This window comes from Brassica rapa, chromosome A06, assembly GCF_000309985.2.
Source record: "Brassica rapa cultivar Chiifu-401-42 chromosome A06, CAAS_Brap_v3.01, whole genome shotgun sequence".
In the NCBI taxonomy this organism is placed as follows: domain Eukaryota; kingdom Viridiplantae; phylum Streptophyta; class Magnoliopsida; order Brassicales; family Brassicaceae; genus Brassica; species Brassica rapa.
The window spans coordinates 16,719,192-16,745,902 of record NC_024800.2 but is presented as its reverse complement, the minus strand read 5'-3'; the positions used below and the strand labels follow the sequence as shown (position 1 = coordinate 16,745,902).

Below are 26,711 nucleotides of genomic sequence, written 5' to 3'. Positions count from 1 at the left end.
CTAATGTATTTTTGTTTCATTTTCATTGTACACGGGAATCATTGTCATTGTTTATAGATGTGAATCACTGTACACGAGAATCATTGTACACGAAAATGATTCATTATACACGAGAATCATTGTACACGAGAATCATTATAGATGTGAATCATGGTACACGAGAATCATTGTTATTGTTTAACCTCCTCCCCACCTCTATCTCGTCCCTTAGATTACATGTGGGAATTTAAAGAAGAACATGGGGATGTAAATTAGAACGGAAAATAGTGGCGGAGATGCCATAGAACGGTGGCAAAAATACACAAGACGTCGGAGAACAGTGGTTGAGAACTGATAACGGTGGTGGAGACGGTGGAGAACGGCGGAGGAGACACCGGAGAAAACACCAGCGAAGAGACTAAAGTATCACGCGTGGAGGCGAGGGAAGCACATGACGTTGATTGTATCTATGCTGTCATCTACGTCGATGTTGCCAACGTCTCCTTTTCATATATCTTCGTTTACATTTCTACTGTCATCTACGTCACCGTGGTGTCACGGTCATCTATGTCACCGTTACCGTCGCCGTTGTGAATGGTGTTGTACCCTTCGTCGTCGTCTGTGTCACCGTTGATGTCTTCTGTGTTATCATTACACCTCCGCCATCGAAGATTTGACCGGAGAATATGTTATGTTTGAGATGAAAGATGATAAAATCTGAAAAAATAAAGAGGTAAACATAAAGAATATGTGAAGATTGAGAAAGAAAATAAATTAAATTGTGTAGAAGATGCAATAAAATCGTTGATGCTAGATTGACAATGGACTTTGTTAGAAAAAAGTGTGCTAGGAGTATAAAGTGACTTATACTGATATAAAAAAACTCAAAACTGACCTTGAGTGTTTTATAATAAAACAAAAACAGACAACTCATATTTCCTTTGTCGTTATTCTGTAAGGATTAAGAAAAATATTATATTTTCTTAATTTACAATATCTTATTATCTTTTTTGACTATTTTTTTTTTTTTTTTTTGAACACATAAGCCACTAAACTACGATAAACTTTTTTTTTTTTTTTTTTTTTTAATTTACAAATTTTATTGGAAAACGGATAACATCCAACATGTTCATTTGTCAATGCCAATCAATGTACGGCAACAACACACATTAGGAGGGTGAAACTTAAGCGACATGTGTTAGAGAGAGTGCGGGAGATCTTGACCGTAAGATTCCTCCTTCAAATCAAAGTATTATAAACCTCATAAGAGAAAGACCGAAGAGGAAGAAAATCCCAAGAAAAAAAAGGATAACAACTTTGAAGTTAGGGAAGCAGTTTACATCCATGGCAGCTCGTAGAGTATCTTCTCTACTATCTCGATCCTTTTCAACTTCCTCTCCCTTTCCCTTTCGTTCACAAGGTAACCCACACAAACCGAACAACCCCTGTTCCATGTCTCTAATTCAGTGAAGTGAATCTCCGAAACCATCTTCATGTTTTGAACTTTGTTGCTCTGTTTCACTTAATCATGAAGTATATCGTCATATGACGTTATGATTAACCAGAAAGAACGGAACGTTTAGTTATTTGATGTCCGGATCTATAGTTATGATGTATTAAAACATTACTATTATATACAGGGAGAAACTGTTATAATGGAAGTAGGGTCGTAAGGAGATTTGGAACCTCTTCTGCAGCTGAAAAAATCATAAGCCCTTCGGTTCAAGTGTCTTGCACACAGCTCCTAATCGATGGGAATTTCGTAGACGCTACTTCTGGTTAGTAAAGGTTTTCATTTTTCGTTAATGCTCTGTTCAGAAACAGAGGAATAATTAAAAAAAAAAGGCAAAGTTTGAGTCTTGAGATTCTGTTTCCATGAGCACTGATCGTTAGTTTTTGGGGTTAGGTAAGACGTTCCAAACTCTTGATCCACGCACAGGGGAGGTCATTGCGGATGTAGCTGAAGGAGATGCTGAAGATATTGATCGGGCGGTGAAAGCTGCAAGGAAGGCTTTTGATAAAGGACCTTGGCCTAGGATGACTGCTTATGTTTGTATTATATACTCTTCCAGAGTCTTGAAAGTTAATGAGATTTAATGTGATATGGGTCTGTTATTGGTTTGGTTTTAAGGAGAGGTCAAGGATAATGCTGAGATTCGCAGATTTGGTTGAGAAACACAGCGAAGAGCTCGCGGCTCTAGAGACATGGGACAATGGGAAGACTTATCAACAAGCCAAAACAGCAGAGATTCCAATGCTCGCCAGATTGTTTCGCTACTATGCTGGTACACCACATCAAAATCTCTGGAATACTATGCTGTTCTGTTCTTGTGAATGAACGTTCTTTGGTTTTTCTTTGATGTGTAGGATGGGCGGATAAGATTCATGGGCTTACCGTTCCAGCTGATGGAAACTATCATGTTCAGACACTGCATGAACCAATAGGCGTTGCTGGACAGATCATTCCATGGAACTTTCCTCTTTTGATGTTTGCTTGGAAAGTTGGTCCTGCTCTTGCTTGTGGTAACACCATTGTCCTTAAAACCGCTGAACAAACTCCTCTCACTGCTTTCTACGCCGGCAAGCTTTTCCTTGAAGTAATTAAAATGTTCATTTCACCTTCTACGTTCCATTGTTGATATTAAATAAAAGATCCATTTTAAGAATAACAAAATTGATATGACAGGCGGGTCTTCCTCCAGGTGTTCTGAATATAGTTTCTGGATTCGGTCCAACCGCAGGTGCTTCCCTCGCGAGTCACATGGATGTAGACAAGGTAGATACATTCATTTTACTTTCTCTTAACTTCTTTAAGAGACTAAGCTTCGGTTACATTGTTCCTTTTCCTCCAGCTTGCTTTCACAGGATCCACTGATACAGGCAAAGTTATACTTGGACTAGCTGCTAACAGCAATCTCAAGCCAGTGACACTAGAACTTGGAGGAAAATCACCCTTCATCGTATTCGAAGATGCAAATATCAATAAAGCTGTAGAGCTGGCACACTTTGCTCTCTTCTTCAACCAGGTTTGGTCATTATAGTAGAAAATATGTACACCTTTGCTTACTCGCTTTCTTTAGCTAGTTCTTTCTTGAGGTAATGTTTTTCTTTTATAGGGGCAATGTTGCTGCGCGGGGTCTCGGACGTATGTTCATGAGAAAGTGTATGATGAGTTTGTTGAGAAAGCAAAGGCACGCGCATTGAAACGTGTGGTTGGTGATCCTTTCAAGAAAGGCATTGAACAGGGTCCTCAGGTTACACATATTCTTTGCATTATAAGGAGTTTTTTTATTATATCTTTTTTTTTGTCTTTTTTTTTTGTCTTTTTTTTTTGTTGATTGGTTTTGTGTAGATTGATTCGAAGCAATTCGAGAAAGTGATGAGGTACATAAGGTCAGGTGTTGAAAGCAATGCTACTCTTGAATGTGGTGGTGATCAGATTGGGAACAAAGGTTACTTCATCCAACCTACAGTCTTTTCTAACGTTAAGGTAACAGACAAAAAAAAAGAAGCTTTTCAATGTTGTTTCATTCCAAGTCACTATGTTATTAACCGGTGATATCAAAAACAGGACGATATGCTTATTGCTCAAGATGAGATTTTCGGTCCAGTCCAATCAATCTTGAAGTTCAGGTACGTAGAGCCGACACCAACAACATAGTAGATTTGGTTCAACACCGGTTACTAAATGGGGGGTTTGTTGGTGTTGGATTCAGGGATGTGGATGAGGTGATAAGGAGGGCTAACGAGACGAGGTACGGGCTAGCCGCAGGGGTATTCACAAATGTTGGGGATGGATTTAACCCATCCACAAAGCCCATCGAACAAAAGGCCCAATCCAGCAAACCGAGTCGACGTCGGCGCAGAAGCCGATTCTCGAGGCTTCAACTTAACCAGGAAGCGCCGTTAGTCGAAGCGGAGAGCAAGCGAAGCGAGGCTGATCGACTAAACGGCTCGGAACGAGCGCCTCATAATCAGGCCCGAAGGGCCGACAAAGCCCAATCAGTAAAAAGAGATTAGGTTAAGGTAATCGAACAGAGTATAAAAGGAGAGGAAAGCAAAGGAGAAAGGGGATGAACACTGAGCTACACAAACTTAGCGGCGAGATTAGGGTTTATCATCCGTACAATCATCTCTCTGCTATTTGTACTTTTCCGGTTTAAGCTCTCACGAGCTCCGGCCTGCTTTTACTTTCTCCACCTTTGTAACATCATCTCGAAATCTAATAAACGCCTCTGTTCGACCCATTTTTAGTATTGTTTACTTCACCGAGACCAAACTCGCCTTAAACAATTGGCGCCCACCGTGGGGCCGAACAGACCTAGCGTTTCTAGACCGATATGACCACCGGAGGTACGAACCCTGATACCTCCGGAGAGGAGCCGGCACTCACGCCTCCTCCCCTCCTCTCGTCGGAGTTCATGAGTTCAGTCATAGCCCGACTTGCTCATCAAGAAGAAGTTCAGAAGACGACGAACGATCAACTCGCCGCTATCGTAGCTGCTCTTAGCGCCTCCACCGGTAACTCTCAACCGCTTCGTCGTCACCTTTTCAATACAAACCCCCCTACTCCGGCGGAAGGACGATCGACGAACCCAGTCGATCCTACTCTCCAACTCGCGGAAACCCTAGCCGCCGATGTTTTTCCTACAACGTCAGATCCATCGACCGTCCGAGAACTCGCCGAGCTTAAACTAAATTTCCAACAAATGAGTTCAAGGATCCACCAAGCAACGAGCGCAGTACCCGAGATTGACAGTGTCATCGCATCAACATCGCGTACTCCTTTCACCGAGGAACTGACGGAGGTTAAACTCCGAAAGATGGACAAGTTGCGCCTTCCAGAGTACAAACCAGGAGGAGATCCCGTCGAGCATTTGACAGCCTTCAATATTGCGGTAGCAAGGGCCAGACTTGCCCCCGACGAAAGAGACGCGGGATACTGCCAACTCTTCATTGAAACACTCAACGAGCAAGCCTTAACCTGGTTCTCGGGACTCGAAGAGAATTCAATTAGAAGCTTCAAAGAGCTCTCCTCGGCCTTCCTCAAGACTTACATCATGTTCACCAAGCGCGAAGCAACGGCTTCGACCCTCTGGAACCTCAAGCAAACGAAGGACCAGAATCTTCGTGATTACATGGAGCGCTTTAAATCCGTCGTGTCAAGGATCAACATCCCGGACCACATTGCTGTTGATGCCTTGAGGAATAATCTCCTTGTGGAATGTAAGTTCCGAGAAGATCTTTATCGATGCACCGCCACGACGCTGCAAGATGCCGTTGCTCGTTCCCATAACTTCATACGCATGGAAGAAGACACTAAAGCCATCTTGAGCAAGCACAACCCGGCGAAGCAATCAGCTCCTAAGAACGCCGTCACGGCTCACGTCGAACCCCGTCAGCACGCCCCAAGCGATAAAAATAACCGAAAGAACGGCCTCCTCTACGTTGTTGACGAAAACGGGAAGAAGTGGAACACCTTTCATCGGGAAACGGATCCTCCAAACGAATCCCCCCGAGCAACCGCCCCAGCCACGGTCGCCCAGGTCGATTTGGCAGCGGGATCTTCTCGGACCCCACCAGGGCTTACTAAATCGTGCAAACTCCACGGTGTAAAAGGCCACGACACTTCAGAATGCAAAACACTTTTCGCGCAATTCCTCTCCTCACTTGAAAGCGGTGAAATCAAGATTCCTCCTCCGAAGCCTAGAAGCGAGAACAGTTGGAGCAGAAACAAGGACAGGAAAAATCAGCGAAAAAATCCGGCTAAACCGCGCCAAGATGACCAAAGGCCAAGGAATGCCGAGCAAATCCCACACCCAAGCGACGATGGTGACGCCTCGGCCGACGAAGATCCGCCGGCAGCCAGACAAAGGATTGAAGTTATTCGCGCCCAACCGGAGTCCTCATCAGACGAAGAGAGTGATCTCGAGGAAACCCTCGACCCGTTAGACTTGCGCGTACTTCTCAAACGAAAGACCACGGCGACGAACGACAAGACTCCCGGATCTTCCGATCTCCGAGTCGAGCTCACCGCCAAAAGAAGTAAGCGTTCGCTGAGCCCAGGATCTTCGCTGGCAACTACCGACGATAACCATATCGTCGACCTACGAGATCAACTTAATGCGCGAGTCGGTGATCTGCGTACAAAGTTAGACCATAAAAAAGCCGGGCCGCCGAAGGAAAGCGAAGACCTCCGAGCTCTTCTCATCAGGAAGCGGTCGAATACCAGGCCGCGGATCAACGTGATTATGGGAGGATCTCCACCATGCGGGGATTCTGTACGAGCGGTCAAAGATCACCGACGAATGGTGGACACCTCGCAGCGCTGGCCACAGAAGTCCCCAGCTGATCCTCCAATCTCTTTCTCGACCGAAGACCTTCTCGGAGTAAACTTTCCTCACAACGACCCTCTTCTTGTCGTTTTGGCTATTGACAAATATGACGTCACCAAAGTACTGATCGATACCGGAAGCTCGGTCGATATCATCTTTCGCGAAACTCTCGAAAAAATGGGAATCGACTTAAAAGACGTGAAACCATCTTCCAGAACTCTCACCGGCTTCAACGGCTCCTCTGAAGTGATCATGGGAACTATCCGTCTCTCGGTACAAGCTGAGGGAGTAGCTCGGATGGTCAAGTTTTCGGTAGTCAGCACCAAGGCTCCTTACCACGTGATACTAGGCACCCCATGGTTATACTCCATGCGAGCAATCGCATCAACGTATCATCAGTGCGTTAAATTCCCGGGAACGGACGGTACGGTTAAGACAGTAAGAGGAGACCAACGGGCTGCGCGAGATCTCCTAATCGCCACGGTCAAATTGCAGCGATCTCAATCACTAGTCAACTCGATCTCCCCTCCTGTAAGCAAGATCTGCCCACAAAAGGAAGAGGTGCTCGAAGTCCCAGTCGACGAATCGGACCCAAGTAAAGTGCTACGAGTAGGCGCTTACTTGTCGGACGAGATGCAGCGCACTATCACAGATTTCTTAAAGCAAAACTTGTCTACCTTTGCTTGGTCGATGACCGACATGAAGGGAATCGACCCGTCCATCACGACTCACGAGCTAAACGTAGACCCAAATATCAAGCCCATTCGACAGAAGAGACGAAAGCTGGGTCCCGAAAGATCCAAAGCAGTTGTCGAGGAAGTCGAGCGATTGTTAAGCGCGGGCTCGATAGCAGAAGTTCGTTACCCGGAGTGGCTTGCTAACCCAGTCGTTGTCAAGAAGAAGAACGGCAAGTGGCGCATGTGCGTCGATTTTACTGACCTCAACAAAGCTTGCCCGAAAGACAGCTATCCGCTTCCGAACATCGACAGGCTTGTCGAATCAACCGCCGGCAATGAAATGCTCACGTTCATGGACGCTTTCTCGGGATACAACCAGATCATGATGCATCCTGATGACCGAGAGAAGACGTCGTTCATAACCGACCGAGGAACGTACTGCTACAAAGTAATGCCCTTCGGGTTGAAGAATGCCGGTGCGACCTACCAACGGCTTGTCAATCGCATGTTCGCCAAACAGCTCGGTACAACGATGGAAGTCTACATTGATGACATGCTTGTCAAATCAATCCGAGCAGACGACCACCTGGTACATTTACGGGAGTGTTTCGACATCCTAAACGCGTACAAGATGAAGCTAAACCCGGCCAAATGCACCTTCGGCGTATCATCCGGAGAATTCCTAGGCTACATAGTGACGCAGCGAGGGATCGAAGCGAACCCTAAGCAAATATCGGCCGTGCTCGATCTACCCAGTCCAAGAAACTGCCGAGAAGTCCAGCGACTGACAGGCCGAATTGCAGCACTAAATCGTTTCATTTCCCGGTCAACCGATAAATGTCTCCCTTTTTATGATCTCCTCCGAGGAAACAAAAAATTCGTCTGGGATGATAAATGTGAGGAGGCTTTTGGTCAGCTCAAATGTTACCTGACGACCCCCCCTATCCTGGCGAAACCAGATGTAGGCGACGTTTTATCCCTCTACATTGCGGTCTCGTCCGCCGCAGTCAGCAGCGTGCTAATCAAGGAGGACCGAGGAGAACAACGACCTGTTTTCTACATGAGCAGGAGGATGACTGGACCAGAAACCCGGTACCCAACACTCGAAAAGATGGCCCTGGCCGTCGTCGAATCAGCGAGGAAACTCCGCCCATATTTCCAATCACATTCGGTAGAAGTTCTCACCGACCAGCCGCTCAGAACCGTCCTGCAAAACACGAACAGAGCCGGCCGTCTTACCAAATGGGCGATCGAACTCGGAGAGCTCGACATCACCTATAAGTGCAGAACCGCTGCTAAGGCTCAAGTCCTCGCCGATTTTCTCGTGGAGTTATCTCCGGAACTCGCTCAAGATTTGGAAACCTCGGATTCAACATGGATCCTGCATGTCGACGGTTCCTCGACGAACAAAGGCTCTGGAGCAGGAGTTCAGCTTCAATCCCCATCGGGAGAGCTCATTCGACAGTCGTTCAGCTTCGGTTTCCCAGCATCAAACAACGAAGCAGAATACGAGTCACTCATCGCGGGCCTTCGCCTCGCCAAAGCAGTCAAGGCAAAGCGACTCAGTGCATACTGCGACTCACAGCTTGTCGCCAGTCAGTTCAGCGGTGATTACGATGCGCGCAACGACAGAATGGATGCTTATCTCCGAGTCGTACAAGCATTGGCTAAAGAATTCGAATTCTTCGAGCTCACCAAGGTGCCTCGTGGAGAAAACGTCTGTGCGGATGCGCTCGCAGCACTCGGAAGCAAGCTACGCGATCAAGTCAAAAGAACTATTCCAATCCACCGAATCGAGAAGCCAAGCATCGACATCTCGACGGAGTCGGCTAACTTCGTCACCACAGAACCCGAAACAACGCCCTTATCAGAGACCAACGACGACTCCGAGATGATAGACCAAGATCAGCTACTACCCGACTGGAGGACTGAATTCATCCAATATCTCACCGCGGGCACACTTCCAACGGATAAATGGGCCGCAAGACGATTAAAGAGGCGCAGCGCGCACTATGTCGTCATGGAAGGAGAACTCCACCGAGTAACGGCTAACAAGGTCCTCCTGAAATGCATTTTTGCCGAGCAAACGCAGCTAGTAATGGCGGAGACTCACGAAGGAGCAGGTGGAAACCATTCCGGAGGTCGGTCACTAGCCCTGAAGATTCGGAACTTGGGATTTTTCTGGCCAACTATGAATACCGACTGCGAAGCATATGCCCGACGATGCGACAAATGCCAACGACACGCTCCGAGTATCCACAGTCCAACCGAGCTACTGCGAACTTCCGCAGCACCTTACCCATTCATGCGATGGGGGATGGATATCATCGGACCAATGCCGAATTCTCGCCAACGTCGTTTCGTGCTGGTATTGACCGACTATTTCACCAAATGGATTGAAGCAGAAGCCTTCGCGCAGGTTACAGAGAAGGAGGTTCGCGGCTTTGTTTGGAAGAACATTATCTGTCGCCACGGCCTGCCATACGAGATCGTGACGGACAACGGATCACAGTTTATGTCCGGAAACTTTAAAGATTTCTGCAATAAGTGGAACATCCGACTAAGCCCTTCAACGCCGAGGTACCCTCAAGGAAACGGACAAGCAGAATCCTCGAATAAGATCATCATCGACGGAATCAAGAAGCGCCTTGATCTCAAAAAGGGACATTGGGCTGATGAACTCGACGGCGTGCTCTGGTCGCACCGGACAACCCCCCGAGGAGCGACAAAATCTACCCCTTTCTCGCTCGCTTACGGGATGGAAGCAATGGCTCCAGCCGAGGTCAATGTAACAAGTCTCCGCCGGTCCAAGATGCCTCAGCATGTCGAACTTAATCAAGAAATGCTGCTAGATGCCCTCGACGGGCTAGAGGAAAAGCGCGACCAAGCCTTACTCCGAATCCAAAACTACCAAAACCAAATCGAGAGCTACTATAACAAAAAGGTCCGCTCGCGTCCCCTCGAGCTCGGCGATCTGGTTATGAGAAAAGTCTTTGAGAACACCAAGGAACCCAACGCTGGAAAACTCGGCGCAAATTGGGAAGGACCATATAAGATCACTCGAGTCGTCAAACCAGGAGTATACCGACTCGAGACTTCCCACGGAGAAGCAGTTCCACGAGCTTGGAACTCCATGCATCTTCGTCGCTTCTATTCGTAAAACGAGTAACCTGTCGGAACGAGTAAAATGATTTACATCACCGTTTTACTCCCAAAAAAAAAAAAAAAAAAAAAAAAAAAAAAAAAAAAAAAAAAAAACCCGAGTAGATGCACCCTACGGTCACTTCTACTCGTCCAAGTAAATGACTACCAAGTCACTTTTACTTGGACCAAAATGAACTACGAAAGGCTTGATCCTCCCCGGAGGTACGTAGGCATCCCCTCTACGGGGTCCAGCCCCAACCTAACAAAAACACATTTCGTCTCACTCTCCCGAGTAAAAGACCCATCAAATGATGCTAGCCCCTTAACTCGAAAGCGGCGCACGAGCACTCATCCCACTTGGTCGAAGATATCCTGATCAGATATCAAACGACGGGAAAAACAGAGTCCCGCGTCACCGATGCTTGAGGCATTGACCGACTCACGAGCGAAATTTCTGGATCTTATCGCAAATCAGAGAATAATGAGTTGGCCGACCAAATCTCTCTCGGTTACCGCGGAGCATCCAGATACCTTTTCCTCGGAAACTCGTTAAAACTCCTTGCCTTGTTTTTTCTTGTTATATATCTTTGATATTCAATTACGGACAAGGTTGTCAGGAACAACTTAATGAGAAACGAATTACGATTCGAAGCCAAATAAACACTTAATAGGAATTTCAAAGTTTCTACAGAATGCCGAATTCATAGATTCCGAGGAATCAAGGCAACAAAAAAAAAAGAGTAAAAGAAGTTACAACAAACAACATGGATTATCAATCGACCACAGGAAGATCCTTGTCGCCACTGCCGTCACCCTCTCCGGGACCCGATACGCGGCCAAACTTCGTTGGGATTGCCTCGGTAACATTCGCGGCTGGCGTCTCGGTTGGAAGGTCGCCTCCCTTCCCCGGGTCTTCTGACGAGGAAGCCGACGAGCTGGCGTTCTTCGACGCCTTTGCAGAGGAATCAGTCAGCACGATGGTAGGCACAGCCCCGTCTTTCTGGACAACCGGTCCCTCTGATGTTCGCCCCGTTGGATCGACGCCTTGGTCGATATTCTGATTGGACGATACGGCCGTTTGAGCAGGTTTCTCCGTCGGGTCTGCCGATTGGGGATTTCGGTCGGCGAGGGGAGTACGAAGAGCAATGGCAGCCTCTGAATCAATTAAACCAATGTTCGATCCAAACGGGTCGAGCTGACGCCAAATCTCTTCGATCAGAAACCGGGATTCCAACACTAACGGGGAGAGGCGAAGGTCTTCTGCCGGAATTTCCTTTACTTCCAAGCGTTCTGCTTCCTCTTCATAGTGCCTCTCTTGCTCAGCGAAGAGATCGATGGTTTCCTGCGGGATCTCGACGCCTGAGGCCTTAATCTGCTCGAGACATTTCCTCGTTCCGAAGGCTTGGCTGTAGAGGCACCTAGCATCGTCATACTTGTCCCGTTGATCCTCACGAAGAGAAATCCTATGGAAGCGTTTCTCAGCCTTAGCAATCATGGCGATCAACACGCGAATCCTCTCGTGCGTAACCTCGTACCTACGAGATTTCCGAAGCCTGGTCATCTCCTCGGAATGCCTAAGCGATTCCGCGGCTATCCTCCTTTCTAGGTCGACCTTTTCCTTCCGCTGCTTATCTACCACAACCTCGAGGTTGTTCATCGCTTCCTTACACATCTGCAATTCAGCTGCGTCAGATGTTCGCGTCTCGACAAACGCTTTCCTGAGAGACCTCTCCCGAGCAACGGCCTCAGTCTTTTCTTGCGAAGACACCCGAAGAGCCTCCTCCACTTTCTTCTTGGCTTCTTCGCTCTCGCGGATCTGCTCTCTGGCCCGCCTAAGGGCCGAGTCATACTTCCCGATCAAAACATTCCAGTCGCCGTGACTCTGATTTAAAAAAAAAAAAAGGAGAGACTTAGCCAAAATAATTTTAGGCTCAGGAAAGAAGGAAACAAGCAACCGCGTACCTTTACCGACGAGCAAGAAGCATGTTCATACTCATCTTTAAAGATGAGGTCCCCCACTGAAGGAAGCAAGTCAGGACCGCCTTTGACTAGTCGCAGCAAGCGAGCGCAATCCTCCGGGTAACAGGCCAGCGGGAGTTCTCGGCTGAACTCGAACTTAAACCCATCCTCCGGGGTCTCCTTGGGACGGCCGGACACACGGGTTTCGGAACCTTCCGTGATATGAGCCGAAGAATCGCCCCTCAGAGGGACTCGCGGTCTTTCAGAGGCTGGCAATTCCCTCGGAGTCTCAGAGAGGCCTTGATCACCCACTAAGGCTCCGCGATTCTGCTGAGAGCCTTCTCGTCTTCTCCGACGCAAAGCGATGGTCTCATTCTCGTCATCATCCGAGGTCCCAACCTCGGGAGTAGCGTCAGGGACCAAGGCTCGGAGTTCCTCTTCGCAAACCGAGGATGGTCGGGGCGCGGAGAAGTCTTGCTTCTTCGTTTTCTTTTTTCTGGGAACGTCTTCCACAGGTGGTTCCGCGGCTTTCCTCTTCTTACTACTCTTCTTCGAGGGATTATCCGGATCGGTTTGACCTATCTCGTCAGACTCTTTCCGAGTCTCCTTGCCTCTCTTCTTCTTCGAGGCCTTTCCCTGAGAAGAACCGCCAGCGGGCGCCTGCTCGGCGATAACGGGGACGACGTCCGTAATCTCGACTCCCGCAGAGCCGTCAGTACCCTTTTTGGCACCTATCTTCCCCGCCGTAATAAGGCTCAGATCGGGCAATTGCTTCATTGTTCGGGCTTGATTGATTTCCTTTTGCTCGGCTCGGGTAAAAAGAGACAACCGTTTCAGGGTCGATCGGTTGATGAGAGGAAGCAAGTCCGAAACCCAACGCTCTGCGAAAAACAAAGAAAAATCCCAATAAGACTTTGTTCGCTTGATAGGAAACATAAAGGAGGAGCGAGAACTTACGACTCGCAATCCGTTCTACAGATCTTTGAATTCTCTCCCGAGTAAAATCCTCCCAGTGATCTTGCTTCTGCAACGCGACAATCCGAGCACTCTCCTTCCAATTCTCGGGGTACGTAGCGAGATTCGGATGACCAACTACAAAAAGAAAATATAAGCGTTAGACGAGCACACACCACAATCGTCACATAAGATAGCGTGCAGTACCCATCTCTGCATTCCAGAGAACGCGGTAACCAGACTTCGGCGGCTCTTCGAACGCCGACCTGTTCGACTTCACGTAGAAGTACGAGCGCTGCCAGTCTGAAGTTTTGGTCGGATAACCCGTGACCACGTTATAGTTTGGGCGCATTCTCGTCGAGACGAGCCCATCGTCGGAAATCGAAACTGAAGTCAATTCCTCAAACGACCTCACACTCATCGATGTCCCCGCTTCAGCCGCGATCACCGATAAAACGACCATCAACCGGAGAGAACCGTTCATCAACTGGCTCAAAGCGACTCCTCTGCGGAACGCGTAAGCCGTGACGATTCGAGGAATCGGGAACCATAATTTCGTGTCGTTCCTGAAATACGACTCGTAGATGCACTGATATCCCTTCGGAGGCGACCAAGGCCTCTGGTCCCGCTTTGGAATGATGAACGAGACCCCGTGTGCGTTGAGATCTCGGAGGATAGCTTCCACCGACTCCACGGTGGACTTCGTCCTCTCGACGTTGGACCAATCTTGTCCGTCGACGACCGAAGGTCGAATTCTCCAAACCTCCATTGGACTCTCCTCGGCGAAGATGTTCCCGGGATAATAGCTGATCGGAACAATCGAGGTGTCGACCGCTTCCTGACCGTCGTCATCGCCTCGGAACTGTTCCCTCGCTTCCGAGACCAAGAGACGCTGCGATAAGTTCATATTTTCCGAATCCATCATCGCTTCGTGATGGGTATCGCCAGAATCCCGAGAAGATACCGCCCCCTTTCCCTTTTGTTCTCGCGTCAAACGACGGGGTGACGACATCTCGGATAATCGCAGATCTAAAAACAAAGATAAAGAGAGAGAAGGAGCGTAGAGAGAGAAAGTACCTTTAGCGCTGCGGAGAGAAATGAAAAGAAGTGGAGAGGGGGGGAGCTATTTATAAGAAAAGATAAGCGCGGAGATCAAGGCGCCATCATTACGCCTAATAAGGCCTAATTGGGCCTAAACCCAATTAGGCGCGTGGTCGACAGATGCGCCGGTCCGTCTTCTCGACCCGTAAGCATTTATCTCACGATCGCAACGCGTGAAAAACGGACGCGTCAATCCACTCTCTCGATCGAGAAGTATCGATTGAACGGGTCGACTCCTCAACGGTCAGTCGCTTGCTCGGGTTGAACCTTTTGTTCTCCGAACCACAGACACCAAATTCATCGAGGATCGATTGCTCGACCATCAATAAACTGGGGGGGGACTTACTGTTGGGGATGGATTTAACCCATCCACAAAGCCCATCGAACAAAAGGCCCAATCCAGCAAACCGAGTCGACGTCGGCGCAGAAGCCGATTCTCGAGGCTTCAACTTAACCAGGAAGCGCCGTTAGTCGAAGCGGAGAGCAAGCGAAGCGAGGCTGATCGACTAAACGGCTCGGAACGAGCGCCTCATAATCAGGCCCGAAGGGCCGACAAAGCCCAATCAGTAAAAAGAGATTAGGTTAAGGTAATCGAACAGAGTATAAAAGGAGAGGAAAGCAAAGGAGAAAGGGGATGAACACTGAGCTACACAAACTTAGCGGCGAGATTAGGGTTTATCATCCGTACAATCATCTCTCTGCTATTTGTACTTTTCCGGTTTAAGCTCTCACGAGCTCCGGCCTGCTTTTACTTTCTCCACCTTTGTAACATCATCTCGAAATCTAATAAACGCCTCTGTTCGACCCATTTTTAGTATTGTTTACTTCACCGAGACCAAACTCGCCTTAAACAACAAAGAGTCTGGACACAGCAAATAGGGTCTCGAGGGCTTTGAAAGCTGGCACCGTTTGGGTTAACTGTTTCGACGTCTTTGACGCAGCCATTCCCTTTGGTGGTTACAAGATGAGCGGTAATGGTAGAGAGAAAGGTATTTACAGTCTCAACAACTACTTGCAGATCAAGGCAGTTGTCACTGCTCTTAATAATCCTGCTTGGATATGATGGAGCTGTAGTTTGTTTCTTGCATAAATGTTCAAAATAAAATTAACAAGACTAAATGTTTAAATAATAGTCGACGGATTGTGACACCGTAATAAATGTGTAATCAAGTTCTCAGTTCTCGCTGTTGTTTATCTCTCTTATCACACATTGTACACTGGCCGGGCAGCTTTTCGAAAAACGGAAGAAGTTATCAGTCGAAATTGAATTGGGGAAGACTATCGAATTTAAAAGATAAATGTTCTATCAAAAGAAATGTTAGGTTTTTTTTTTCTTAATTAGTACAATTCATAATAGTTAAATATCTAGAAGAAGACTTGCTATCGCTAATCATCTAAATTTTTGAATATTTTTGGATTTTATCCGCATATATTTCTCTATAGGTTATCTTTAAAAATATAGTATCTTTCAGAAAAATGAATGAAATACCATCAATTTTACCACATTTAGGCCATGGAATAAGTCTTCATTGAGTTTTTCTTTTTTTTTCCTTTTTAACACATATTTCATTAATCATAAAAGCTGTTAGTTGGGAGCTATAATTGCTCTATCAACCACAATTGTTTCAACTTGAATCAAAGCATACTTTGCCAACATATCAGCCTGGCCATTTCTCTCTCGAGAAATCTAGACGAAATAAATAAACTCGAAAATAGAAGCAAAAGATAAGATGTCTGCAACTACTCCATAGAGCTCCGGTACGCAATTCCCTGAGTTAACGACTTTGATCAGTTGTGACGAGTCCGATTCGAAGCACACGGCCTTCAGCTTCTCTCTATCGTGTTAACAGCCCATAAGTCTTTATTGATTTTATTATATGTGTTTGAAATATTTTTAAGAGTATTTCAGGTCCATGAGCGTTTTCGAAAACTTTGGAGATTCTGAAGCTAATTGAGGTGCATAACTGCACATACGCTTCAGAAGTTTAGCTGTTGATGGAAAGCAACACAAGATAAATCCTTGAATTAGCTTTCCAGTGCCACTGGTTTGAGGTCCATCTGACGGCTAGATCTAAAGTAATGTTCATTTTACAGAAGAGTGGTTTTTCTGTCTCGCGAAAGGAAGCTGCTGAAGATATGAAGGAGTGTCGATTGACACTAATACCTTGGTGTCAAATGACACTGATGCGAGAAGACGGGCCGAGTCTATTTCCTTACCGACATGGGCCCACAAGTCACTACAAATTACAAAATTTCTCATGGACGACTTGATACCTAGTTTTTATAATTTTCTAAACCATTGTTGAGGGTTATACTTTATTTTATTATGAATTTTAGGGTTGGAGAGAAGATCAGTTTTCCTTCACAGATTGATTCGAATTCTTTTGGTTTTATCATTGAGTTTATTATATGATATCTATTCAGACTATACTTTGTGTTATTGCATTTATGTTATTCTCTTGTTAGATTTAGGAATTTCATGAGCTTAATGCCAAACTGATAATCTATTAGTATTGATAGGGCTTTTCATGAATCCTAGACCATGGTGGCTTGTAATACTAGGATCTAGACTAGTTGGAATAGCATGAGAGTGTAACTGATTATTTGAACCTAGGATCATAGGACAATTGAGAAGCATGAGAGTGCAATCAATTAAAGGATCTGAACTATGATGGATTAGATACCTAGGCGCAATAGAGAGTTGGTATAGGAATTTAGTTGAACAATATCGATCTGAGCATTAATGCTTGTTTAAAGAGGTATCGATCGACACTCCATAAGTGTACAGATCAACACTTTGTTCTGTATTTACATGCGAGAGTATAAATACAGATTTAAGCATGTAGGCTCACAACGAGAGCTAAATATCTTACAATTGAATTCGAGTTCCAAAATTTAACCCATAAACCCTTAGCATCCTTGATTATAGTTTTGAATCTCTTTATTGATAAATTCCTAGATCTAGCGTTTCTTTCTAATATCTTACAAACGATTCTATCTATTTATTGCATTGTTTACTATTATTATATTGTTTTCTTAGTTTGATCTGCAAATTAAGTCTACTGTGTGAAAGATAGAGTCTCTGTTAATTCGATCCTCAAGCACTACATCGAACCTCTTATTTGAGAGAGTAGCTTGAAGGTTAATTTGAGCATATCAAATTTGGCGCCACTGCCATGGACTCTGATCACCATTAGACTAGATGTAGGATTTCTTCTAGAGTTTTTATTTATATTTTATCTGATTTTATTTTATTTTTCTTTTGATTTTCAGGTACATACATTTCAGTACCGGATACAACAATGAAAATAGGCCTATTGGATCTTTTAAAGCAGGAGCCTACTGATTTACATGTGATCTATAAGTCTATGAGGTTAGTGTCGATCGAGACCACAGAAAACCAAGTATTAAGCATACTTATCCAATGTCGATTGACATCGCTCATGGAGAAACAACGAAAGTCGAAGTGCTCATACTTGAGGCTGATAAGAATGGGGTCTTACGAGACAAAGAAGGTCGTGCAAAAAAACAAATATGGCCAACTGATAGATGTGCATGGGGTTGCAATCCCTGAAGCTACTGTTGTTGTTGTGAATGCTGGGGTTGAACGACAGAGGGCACTTAGAGACTACAACAGTCCTGAAGAGCCCATTGTTCTACATCGTTCTACTATATGCTAACAGGTCTTCGATTCATCATTCTACACTCGTGGTCTTCCTCATGAAGATCCCATTGACCATCTCGAATCATTTGAATATCTAGCATCGACCATTAAGTGCAACAGAGTCTCTGAAGACTACTACTTCTACAAACTATTCCCTTACTCTCTTGTTTGAGAAGCAGCATGTTGGTTTAAGAAGTTTAAGGATCTCTCCATATCTGGAATCACATCACGAACACCTTCCTCAACAACTCTCTCTATGACGCTGCTGCGACTCTAGAGATTGATATTGAATCTATGCTGAGATATATGGTAGAGGATGATGGATGGCATGAATATGGAGAGCTGAGCTGAGCAGACGAAGCTGATAATGTTGACCCGACCTCAGCATTTATTGCCACAGACTCATGTTGTCGATCGACACCTGTTGAAATCTATGAGAGATCGAGTTGTCCTCACGACATTTCAGACCACCTTATGACGATCAACACACTAGGAGAAAATATCTGGATACCCACCTGATGATATCGATCGCACTCCACGGTTGGAAGAACTACCATGTTGCATATTTGAGCTTGAACCATCTGAGGAGAGAATGCACAAGTTTGAGGTCTCACACCTTGCCGTCCCATAACAACTGCAACAATTTATTTGCACAGAGGAGGCTGATGGTTTCCACAAAGGGTTGAAGAGTATCCATGATCATATGAAGATTGTGTTTCCAACTCTGTTTCTAAGGTTGAATTGCCTATTCCACCTGAAAGAAGTGTGCATTCAGGCCCCTAAATTGGGGTATTTGATGATCCTATGTACGCAATATCTTCTCAGAAAGGATTGAAATATATAAGTGATGTTGACCGATGTCCATCAGTATTAGTGTCAAACGACACCATCTCTCCATCGACACCCATCGCATATTAGAGTAGAAAGAGGTTGTAGTGTGTCGAAATCTTTTTGATGGAAGCACCACCGCAAGATCAAACAAGACTAGAGAAAGAAGATGTAGAATTGGAAGAAAAGAAAAAGGACCAAATGCGGTCCTTAGTTGTCATTGATTCCACACTTCTCAGATGGTGTCAAGAAATATAGAGTGCACAACAGATATTTCTCACCTCCATTTTAAAAGAATCAAGTACTCTTTATTGCTGAGATGATAGACAAAGGAGAAGAGTCTATGAAGACTTTCACAAGCAGTATAATGAAGCTTAAAAAGTAGATATTGAGACTTCTTTTGGAGCAAGTTCACGTTCTCGTCTACATCACATCTGATATCTATAAGTCAATATAATGACTGAAAATAAGCGCTGAGTGGGAGGAAATACATTCTTAGATGACTTTTAATTTTATCTAATTTTTATTTTATACTAATTTTCGCGTTTATTTATTTCAGGAAAAAATTTGATGAACTGTAGCAGTGTCGAACGTCACTGTATCACATACACTGTTCATCAAAAGAGTTGATATACCAGTATCGATCGACCGACACATGATAAGTATCAATCGACACCACTTTACCCGAGTATTGGGGATACCTGATCAATGTTGACCGATGCTCATCATCATACAGCATGTACAACTCGATTTTTCTTGTTAAATTTTTCCGTATGATTTATTTTATTCAACAATCTCGGATTGTATAACACTGGAGACAGTGTTGTTAAAGCCTGTGGGACGTATTACTGATATTGTGTTTTATTTTGAATTTTATTTCTATGAGTTTTTATTAAGTTTTATTGAGTCAAGAAGGGAATGATGAATTTTTTCAATTTTTACTTATTATCTAACCACTCTCTAATACCATTTTAGATTTTCTGACTGCAAGGTGTACTAGATGGAGACACAACAGTAGATCATCTGCCACTAACATCCACATCTGGTGAGAATGTCTGGAGAGCCAAAGCTGACTTCCAACTTCAATCAACTTAACTTGCTTAATTTGGGGTTTGATATACAGTGGATCCGATTACTCTACAAGTCTTGAAGATAAAAGTCTGTGTATTTCTGGTTCCACTCTCCCCTCTCTTTGGCATCTAGAAAAGAAAAGATTGAGATGACTTCCAGAGATGTAGAGGGGTAGAAAAATTTCCTATAACCCCACTATTCTAATTCAAAGGAATGATTACACATCGTTGGAAGCGAGGGATATGTATATTACTTATGACCCTACTATTCGCCTACACTCTGTCAAAAATAAATAAAAAAATAAAAAAAAAATCGAAAATAAGATGAATAAGATAGACTGTAGCAGCATCACTGTCCATTTGATTAAGATAAAAAAGATTCAGAGAAGAGAGAAAGAGAGGGTAAAGGGATCTCAGAAGACTGCTTGTGTGTTCAGATACATTTTTAAATAAGAGTTCATGTGTACTTTGATCGATACTCCAAAGATTTAGCCTACACATATACTACAGAAATGAGGTCAGTAGAGGGGTACGTCAGGCGCTATTAGTGGAGTTGTGTGATGTATGGTATGGTTTCTAAGCTAGAGAGTAATACATTGAAACACTTTTGAGGTTGGCATTGATTCACTACCACTTTTAACATTATAGAGGTGAAGGTAATAGTTTAAAAAATTGTCTGAGTCCCTCCCGTTTTATTTTGTGTTTTGCTTGTGGACAAACAAAATGATAAGTCCGGGGGAGTTGATATACCAAGGATTTTACCACATTTAGGTCATGGTATACGTTATTTATTGAGTCTTTTATATGTGTTTGGAGTTTGTTTTAGAGTGTTTTCAGGTCCATGAGCGTTCAGAAGTTTAGGTATGGATGCAAGCCTTCGTCAAATTGGGCACATCTTTTGATACAAGATAGAGCCTTAAGTTAGCTTTCCAGTGCCATCGGTTTGAAGTCCATCTAATGGTCAGATCTAACGTTATGCTCGTTTTACTGAAGGGTGGTTTGTCTGATTTGCGAGAGTAAGCTGTCAAAGATACGGAGGAGTGTCGTTCGACATCAATACCTTGGTGTCAACAGACACTGATGCAAGAAGAGGGGCCGAGTTTATTTCATGGCCGACGTGGGCCCAGAAGTCACCACAAATTACAAAATTTTCCATGGACTACATAATAACTAGTTAAAGATAATAAATAAGTACACAATTTAAAAAAATGGAAATACTACATTAAAAAGGTAATTTACAATATAAAAAAATGTTAATATTATATTTAAACAAAAAAATGTATAGTTTTACATCAAACAAATAATAGTAAATACACAATTAAAAAAATGGAAATACTACATTAAACATATATCTTAAAATGTAAAAATTAAATATATGTAAATATTATGTATATTAATGTAAATTTATTATACGTAAAATGTAATTTTATTTTCCATTAAAATGTAATAATGCTACGTTTATCATGTATAAAAACTGTATATTTATTATGATGTTAAAATGTAAAAATAAAAAAAAACAAATATTACATTAAACATATATCTGAAATAGTGTATAGTTTTACATTTTAATTATTTTCAAATATTTTTAAGAAATGGTAAAATTACAATATTAGTAAATATTACATTAAATATATATCTGAAATAATGTATAGTTTAATATTTTGATTATTTCCAAATATTACATCTATCTGAAAAAAAAAGCAAAATAATTAGAATAAGTAAAATATAAAATGTAAGAAAATAATACTAAGTAAAAATAGAATATAAGAAATGGAAATATTACATTAAACATCTATTTGAAAAATGTGTAGTTTTACATTTTTATTATTTCCAAATATTTATCTCGCTCTGAGACACATCGCTATAAAACCCATTATCTATCAACATCAACCTCACACCCATCAAAAAAGACTCTATAGAATACTCCAGCAAAAAAAACAATGGCTCCACCATCGACCATTGTCGTCCCAAAAACGTTCGACGACATATGTCGATGTGTGATGTTACTTCTATGAACTAAATCAGATTAGCAAGACAATATTTGGAGTAGACCAACGGATCTCAAGAGGAAATTCTTAAATTCATATATGATGAGTACAAAGTTTTAGAGGTGATTTGAAAATAAGCACTATATGATCACTTATGCATTTCCCTCTTTGTTGATTTACTTATTATCAATGATTTGTACTGTAAATGAAGAAAAATTGAAAGGTACTGGCTTGGCAATTCACTCAGCTCAACTTTGCTATGGAAAATGCACCCTCTCAGCTAAAAACAGAAGATACCCCCAATGGTGCAGCTTTAAGGACCGACAAAGTTGAGGTACAACCTAAATAACATCAATGAATATATTTGCACACATTATTTAAAATAAGTTTTCCATTTAGTAAACTCTAATAATCAGTGTCACACTTGAATGATTCATGGTTCCATCGGGTCTTATACGTGAACATAATTGCAATAACATTTGCATTGTCTTGAAGATTCTGTTGCAATTGAGTCTGATCTAATGGACATTGGGACTGATAAAAGAAGTTGATTGTTGCAGCTACTTCTTAATCCTCAGTCTGATGATTCTTCTCAGCTATCCCAGGTTGGCTGTGATGGATTGTATGACTTAAAGAAAACACAGGTCAGAGCAGTGGAGAGAACGAAACAGAGTAAATAAGAGAAGGAAGAAAATAGTTTCGACATGGGTTTTTGTATGCGCAATTTTGGTATTTTCCAAGAAACAGAGGTCAGAGATCGAAGGTGTATTTACGGAGGACATGTAAAAAAAGGCAGAATAACTGTCGTAGGTATTATCAGAGATAAGACGAAGCCATAATCATCATTGCTTCCTAGACCTCCTAACATGAACACAAAAATATATGTTTAAAGGCAAATTTGGAAGAATACGCAAGTAAGGAAATTCAGATTATGATAAGAGCACAATGCATAGAATCTACATAAGTTGACATTTTATAATTCCAATGTACGTAAACTCCATCCGAAAACATGCTTTAAACGAGTATTAAACGGACAAGCTAAAGGTCAAAATTTTCAAGAATTTTTTTTTAATGTTTTCATTAAATTGAGTGAATCTCAGTAGCTGGAAGCATACAACATATGGATTTTTAGGATTCATTGTCGTCCCAAGATCAAATAATCCCTAATAACTCAGCCTTTAAAAAATTACCTCGGACTATTAGCATAACGGGCACCAATCTTTCTTCTAGAAAATAAAATACTAATTCAATCAAATTAGGTTCTTTTGTGACAAAAACTTAAAAAAGATCTATTTGAGAGAATTGCCTTACAATATAGGAAAAAATAAATAATAAGTAAATATATAATATAAGAAATGAAAAACTATATCAAACATCTATTTGAAAAATGTATAATTTTATGGTTTTTTCCAAAAAATATGTATTCACACAAACATACGATTCAAAATTTTGTTGAATAAAACGTCCAAAAGAATAACTATATAGTTAATATTTGAAAATCAAAATATCTCTGCGCATAGCGCGGGTTAATTCCTAGTCTATACTAATAAAATGAACCTTTTGAGGCCCCATGAAGCATCCACATCAGCGAAAAAACTTCTTACGAAAGATGACACGTGACATTATTACTAAAAAAATAATAAATAATAAAAAGTAAATATACAGTATAAAAATATAATAAGTAAATATACAGTATAAGAAATTTAAACATTACATTAAACAATAATAAGTAAATATAAAATATAAGGAAAAATAAATAATAAGTAAATACACAATATAAGAAATAGAAAATTTATATTAAACATTTATCTGAAAAAGTATAATAAAATAAATAATAAGTAAATATACAATATGAGAAATAGAAATATTACATTAAACATTTATCTTAATATTACAATTTGATATAAAATCAAAACATTTATAATAAATAATTATACAAAATAAGAAAAAATAAATAATAAATAAATATACAATATAAGAAATAGAAAACCTACATTAAACATCTATCTAAAAAAATGTATAGGTTTACATTTTTATCATTTTAAATATTCCTATATGTAAATATAAAATATAAGAAAAACACTCATACACTATAAAAAATAGAAATAGTACATTAAACATATATCATAATATTATTATCTCATATAAAAGCATGAAAATAAAATAAGTAAATATACAATATAAGAAAAAATAAACAATAAGTAAATAAAAAATTAAGAGATGAAAAAATAAAATTAAACGTCTCTCTGAAAAATACATAGTAAAATAAATAATAAGTAAATATACAATATATGAAATATAAAGTTTATATTAAACATTTATCGTAATATTAGAATAAATAAATAAACAATATATGAAAAATACACATTAAATAAACATATAATATAAGAAATAGAAATCTTACACTTAAAATCTAATGTAATATTATTATTTGATATAAAATAAAAAAATAGAATAAGTAAATATACAACATAAGAAAAAATAATCAATAAGTAAATATACAATATCAAAAATGGAAAAACTAAATTAGACAAGTAAATATACAATATCAATAAGTAAATATACTAAACTAAATAATGAGTAAATATAATGTATAAAAAATATAAATAGTATATTAAAACTCTATCATAATATTAGAATAAAAATAAATAATAAGTAAATATACATTATAAGTAATAAAACACCTACATTAAACATCCATCTGAAAAATGTATGGTAAAATAAATAATAAATAAATATACAATATAAGAAATAGAAATAGAAATATTACATTAAACATCTATATAATATTATCATTTGATATAAAAGCAGGAAAATAGAATAAATAAATATATGATGAAGAACTGAAAAAAATTAAATTAAACATCTATTTGAAAATTGTATAGTAAAATAAATAATAACTAAATACACAATATAATAAATATAAATATTATATTAAACACATAATATTAGAATATGCAAATATAAAATTAAGAAATAATAAATAATAAGTAAATATAGTATATAAGAAATTAAATTATTACATTAAATATATATATCGTAATAATATCATTGATATAAATGCCAGAAATTTAGAATAAGTAAATATAAAAATAAGAAAAGATAAACAGTAAGTAACTTTACAATATAAAAAATGAAAAAAATAAATTGAACATCTATCCGAAAAATGTATAGTTAAATAAATAATATGAAAATATAGAATATAAGAAATAAAAAAATTACATTAAACATATATCATAATATTACGATTTGATATAAAAACAAAAAATAGAATAAATAAATATACAATATAGAAAAATTCCCTATGATAGCCATTTTTAATTTTTTGTCACAAAAATAGCTCTCAATAAAAAAAATGACCAAAGAAGTTTTATTAAAGATTAAAAATACATTTATACCTACGGTTAACTAATTTAGACTTAGGGTTTAGAGTTAAGAATGGGGTTTTGAGGGTAGGGTTTTAAGACTATTTTGATCATTTTCTTTATTAAATGCTATTTTGTGACAAAAACTTAAAAAATGCTATTTGAGAGAATTGTCCTACAATATATAGAAATAATAATAACTAAATATATAATATAATAAATGAAAAACTATATCATATCTATCTAAAAAATGTATAGTTTTCTGTTTTTTTTTTAAAAGAAATATGTATTCACACAAATATAAAATTCATAATTTTGTTGTTGTTTAGAATACAACGTCTAAAAGATTAGCTATATAGTTAACATTTAAAAATAGCTCTGCGCGTAGCGCGGATTAACTCTTTCAATGGTTAACTATATAACTATTCTTTGGGATGTTGTATTCTGAACAACAACAAAATTATGAATTGTATGTTTGTATGAATACATATTTCCTTAAAAAAAACCAGAAAACTATTCATTTTTCAGATAGATGTGTGATATAGTTTTTCATTTTTTATATTATATATTTTGTTATTATTTAGTTTTTCTTATTTTGTAGGGCAATTCTCTCAAATAGACTTTTTAAGTTTTTTTCTAACAAAAATAGCATCCAATAAGAAAAATGAACAAAATAGTCTTTTTATTCTGAATTTTTTTTTTCTAGTTTTTTTAAAATTTTAAATCCTATCCTCAAAACTCTAACACTTAACTATAAACCATAAGTCTAGATTAGTTAACCCTAGGGTATAAATATATTTTTAATCTTTAATAAAACTTCTTATTGATATTTTAATATTTAGTTTTTATTTTTTAAAATTTGAAATTCTATCCTCAAAACCCCACCCCTTAACTCTAAATTCTAAGTCTAGATTAGTTAACCTTAGATATAAATGTATTTTTACTCTTTAATAAAACTTCTTTGGTCATTTTTTTATTGAGAGCTATTTTTGTGACAAAAAATTAAAAATGGCTATCATAGGGAATTTTTCTATAATGTATATTTATTTATTATAATTTTCTTGTTTTTATATCAAATGGTAATATTACGATAGATGTTTAATGTAATATTTATATTTCTTATATTGTGTATTTATTTATTATTTATTTAACTATATATTTTTTCATTCAACTATACATTTTGACATGTGGCATTATTACTATACAAATTCAAAACTATAAAAAGGTGGTTTTCAAATTATCCCAAAAATCGTCTTTCATTTTCCTTTAATAAAATATACGAAATTACCCAATATAATTTAAAAATATACATATGAAATTGATGCTATTTAATAACAAAGCTCTGATAACAATTTGCGTATTGTCTATCATTTTTTTAAATTTTATATTACTAAATAAATTAAAAAAATCATATTAATTATATAATAATTTTTTGATGTATTTGTATATGTTATTTAAATTTCTTAAATATAAATTACTAAACAATAATTCTATATTCTTTATTAGGATCTGCGTGTGACTATACTATTCTGAACTATCATATGATTTAGAGAAATTTCATAGGATAGCGTTTTTTAAATTTTTGTCACAAAATAGTTTTCAATAAAAAATAACCAAAATAAGTTTTAGTAAAAGGTTAAAAAGTAT

At 39.9% G+C, this 26,711-nt stretch overlaps 2 protein-coding genes across 4 annotated transcripts; one reads left to right on the top strand and one right to left on the bottom strand.

The window, feature by feature from the left end:
- The first annotated feature begins 1,119 nt into the window (after positions 1 to 1,119).
- Positions 1,120 to 15,343, top strand: LOC103873557 (aldehyde dehydrogenase family 2 member B4, mitochondrial). Of its 3 annotated transcripts, none has more exons than XM_033274053.1 (12): positions 1,120 to 1,399; positions 1,620 to 1,757; positions 1,886 to 2,028; positions 2,111 to 2,264; positions 2,347 to 2,576; positions 2,666 to 2,755; positions 2,832 to 3,005; positions 3,096 to 3,233; positions 3,332 to 3,469; positions 3,551 to 3,612; positions 3,696 to 3,876; positions 14,608 to 14,920. In XM_033274053.1, the coding sequence occupies exons 1-12, from the start codon at positions 1,324 to 1,326 to the stop codon at positions 14,728 to 14,730; spliced, it is 1,647 nt and encodes a 548-aa protein (XP_033129944.1). In that variant the 5' UTR covers positions 1,120 to 1,323; the 3' UTR covers positions 14,731 to 14,920. The 3 variants fall into 3 exon arrangements, with proteins under 3 accessions (XP_033129944.1, XP_033129943.1, XP_009150211.1); XM_009151963.3 differs by lacking the exon at positions 14,608 to 14,920 and adding an exon at positions 15,009 to 15,343 and having other exon boundaries at positions 1,124 to 1,399; positions 3,696 to 3,765; XM_033274052.1 differs by lacking the exon at positions 14,608 to 14,920 and having other exon boundaries at positions 1,121 to 1,399; positions 3,696 to 4,189.
- LOC117126253 (meiosis-specific protein ASY2-like) lies at positions 10,764 to 13,078 on the bottom strand. The gene is made up of 2 exons (XM_033274045.1): positions 12,098 to 13,078; positions 10,764 to 12,017 (listed from the first exon to the last, which is right to left on the bottom strand). Exons 1-2 carry the CDS (start codon positions 13,028 to 13,030, stop codon positions 10,908 to 10,910), a joined length of 2,043 nt encoding a protein of 680 aa, XP_033129936.1. The 5' UTR covers positions 13,031 to 13,078; the 3' UTR covers positions 10,764 to 10,907.
- Positions 15,344 to 26,711: the final 11,368 nt, after the last annotated feature.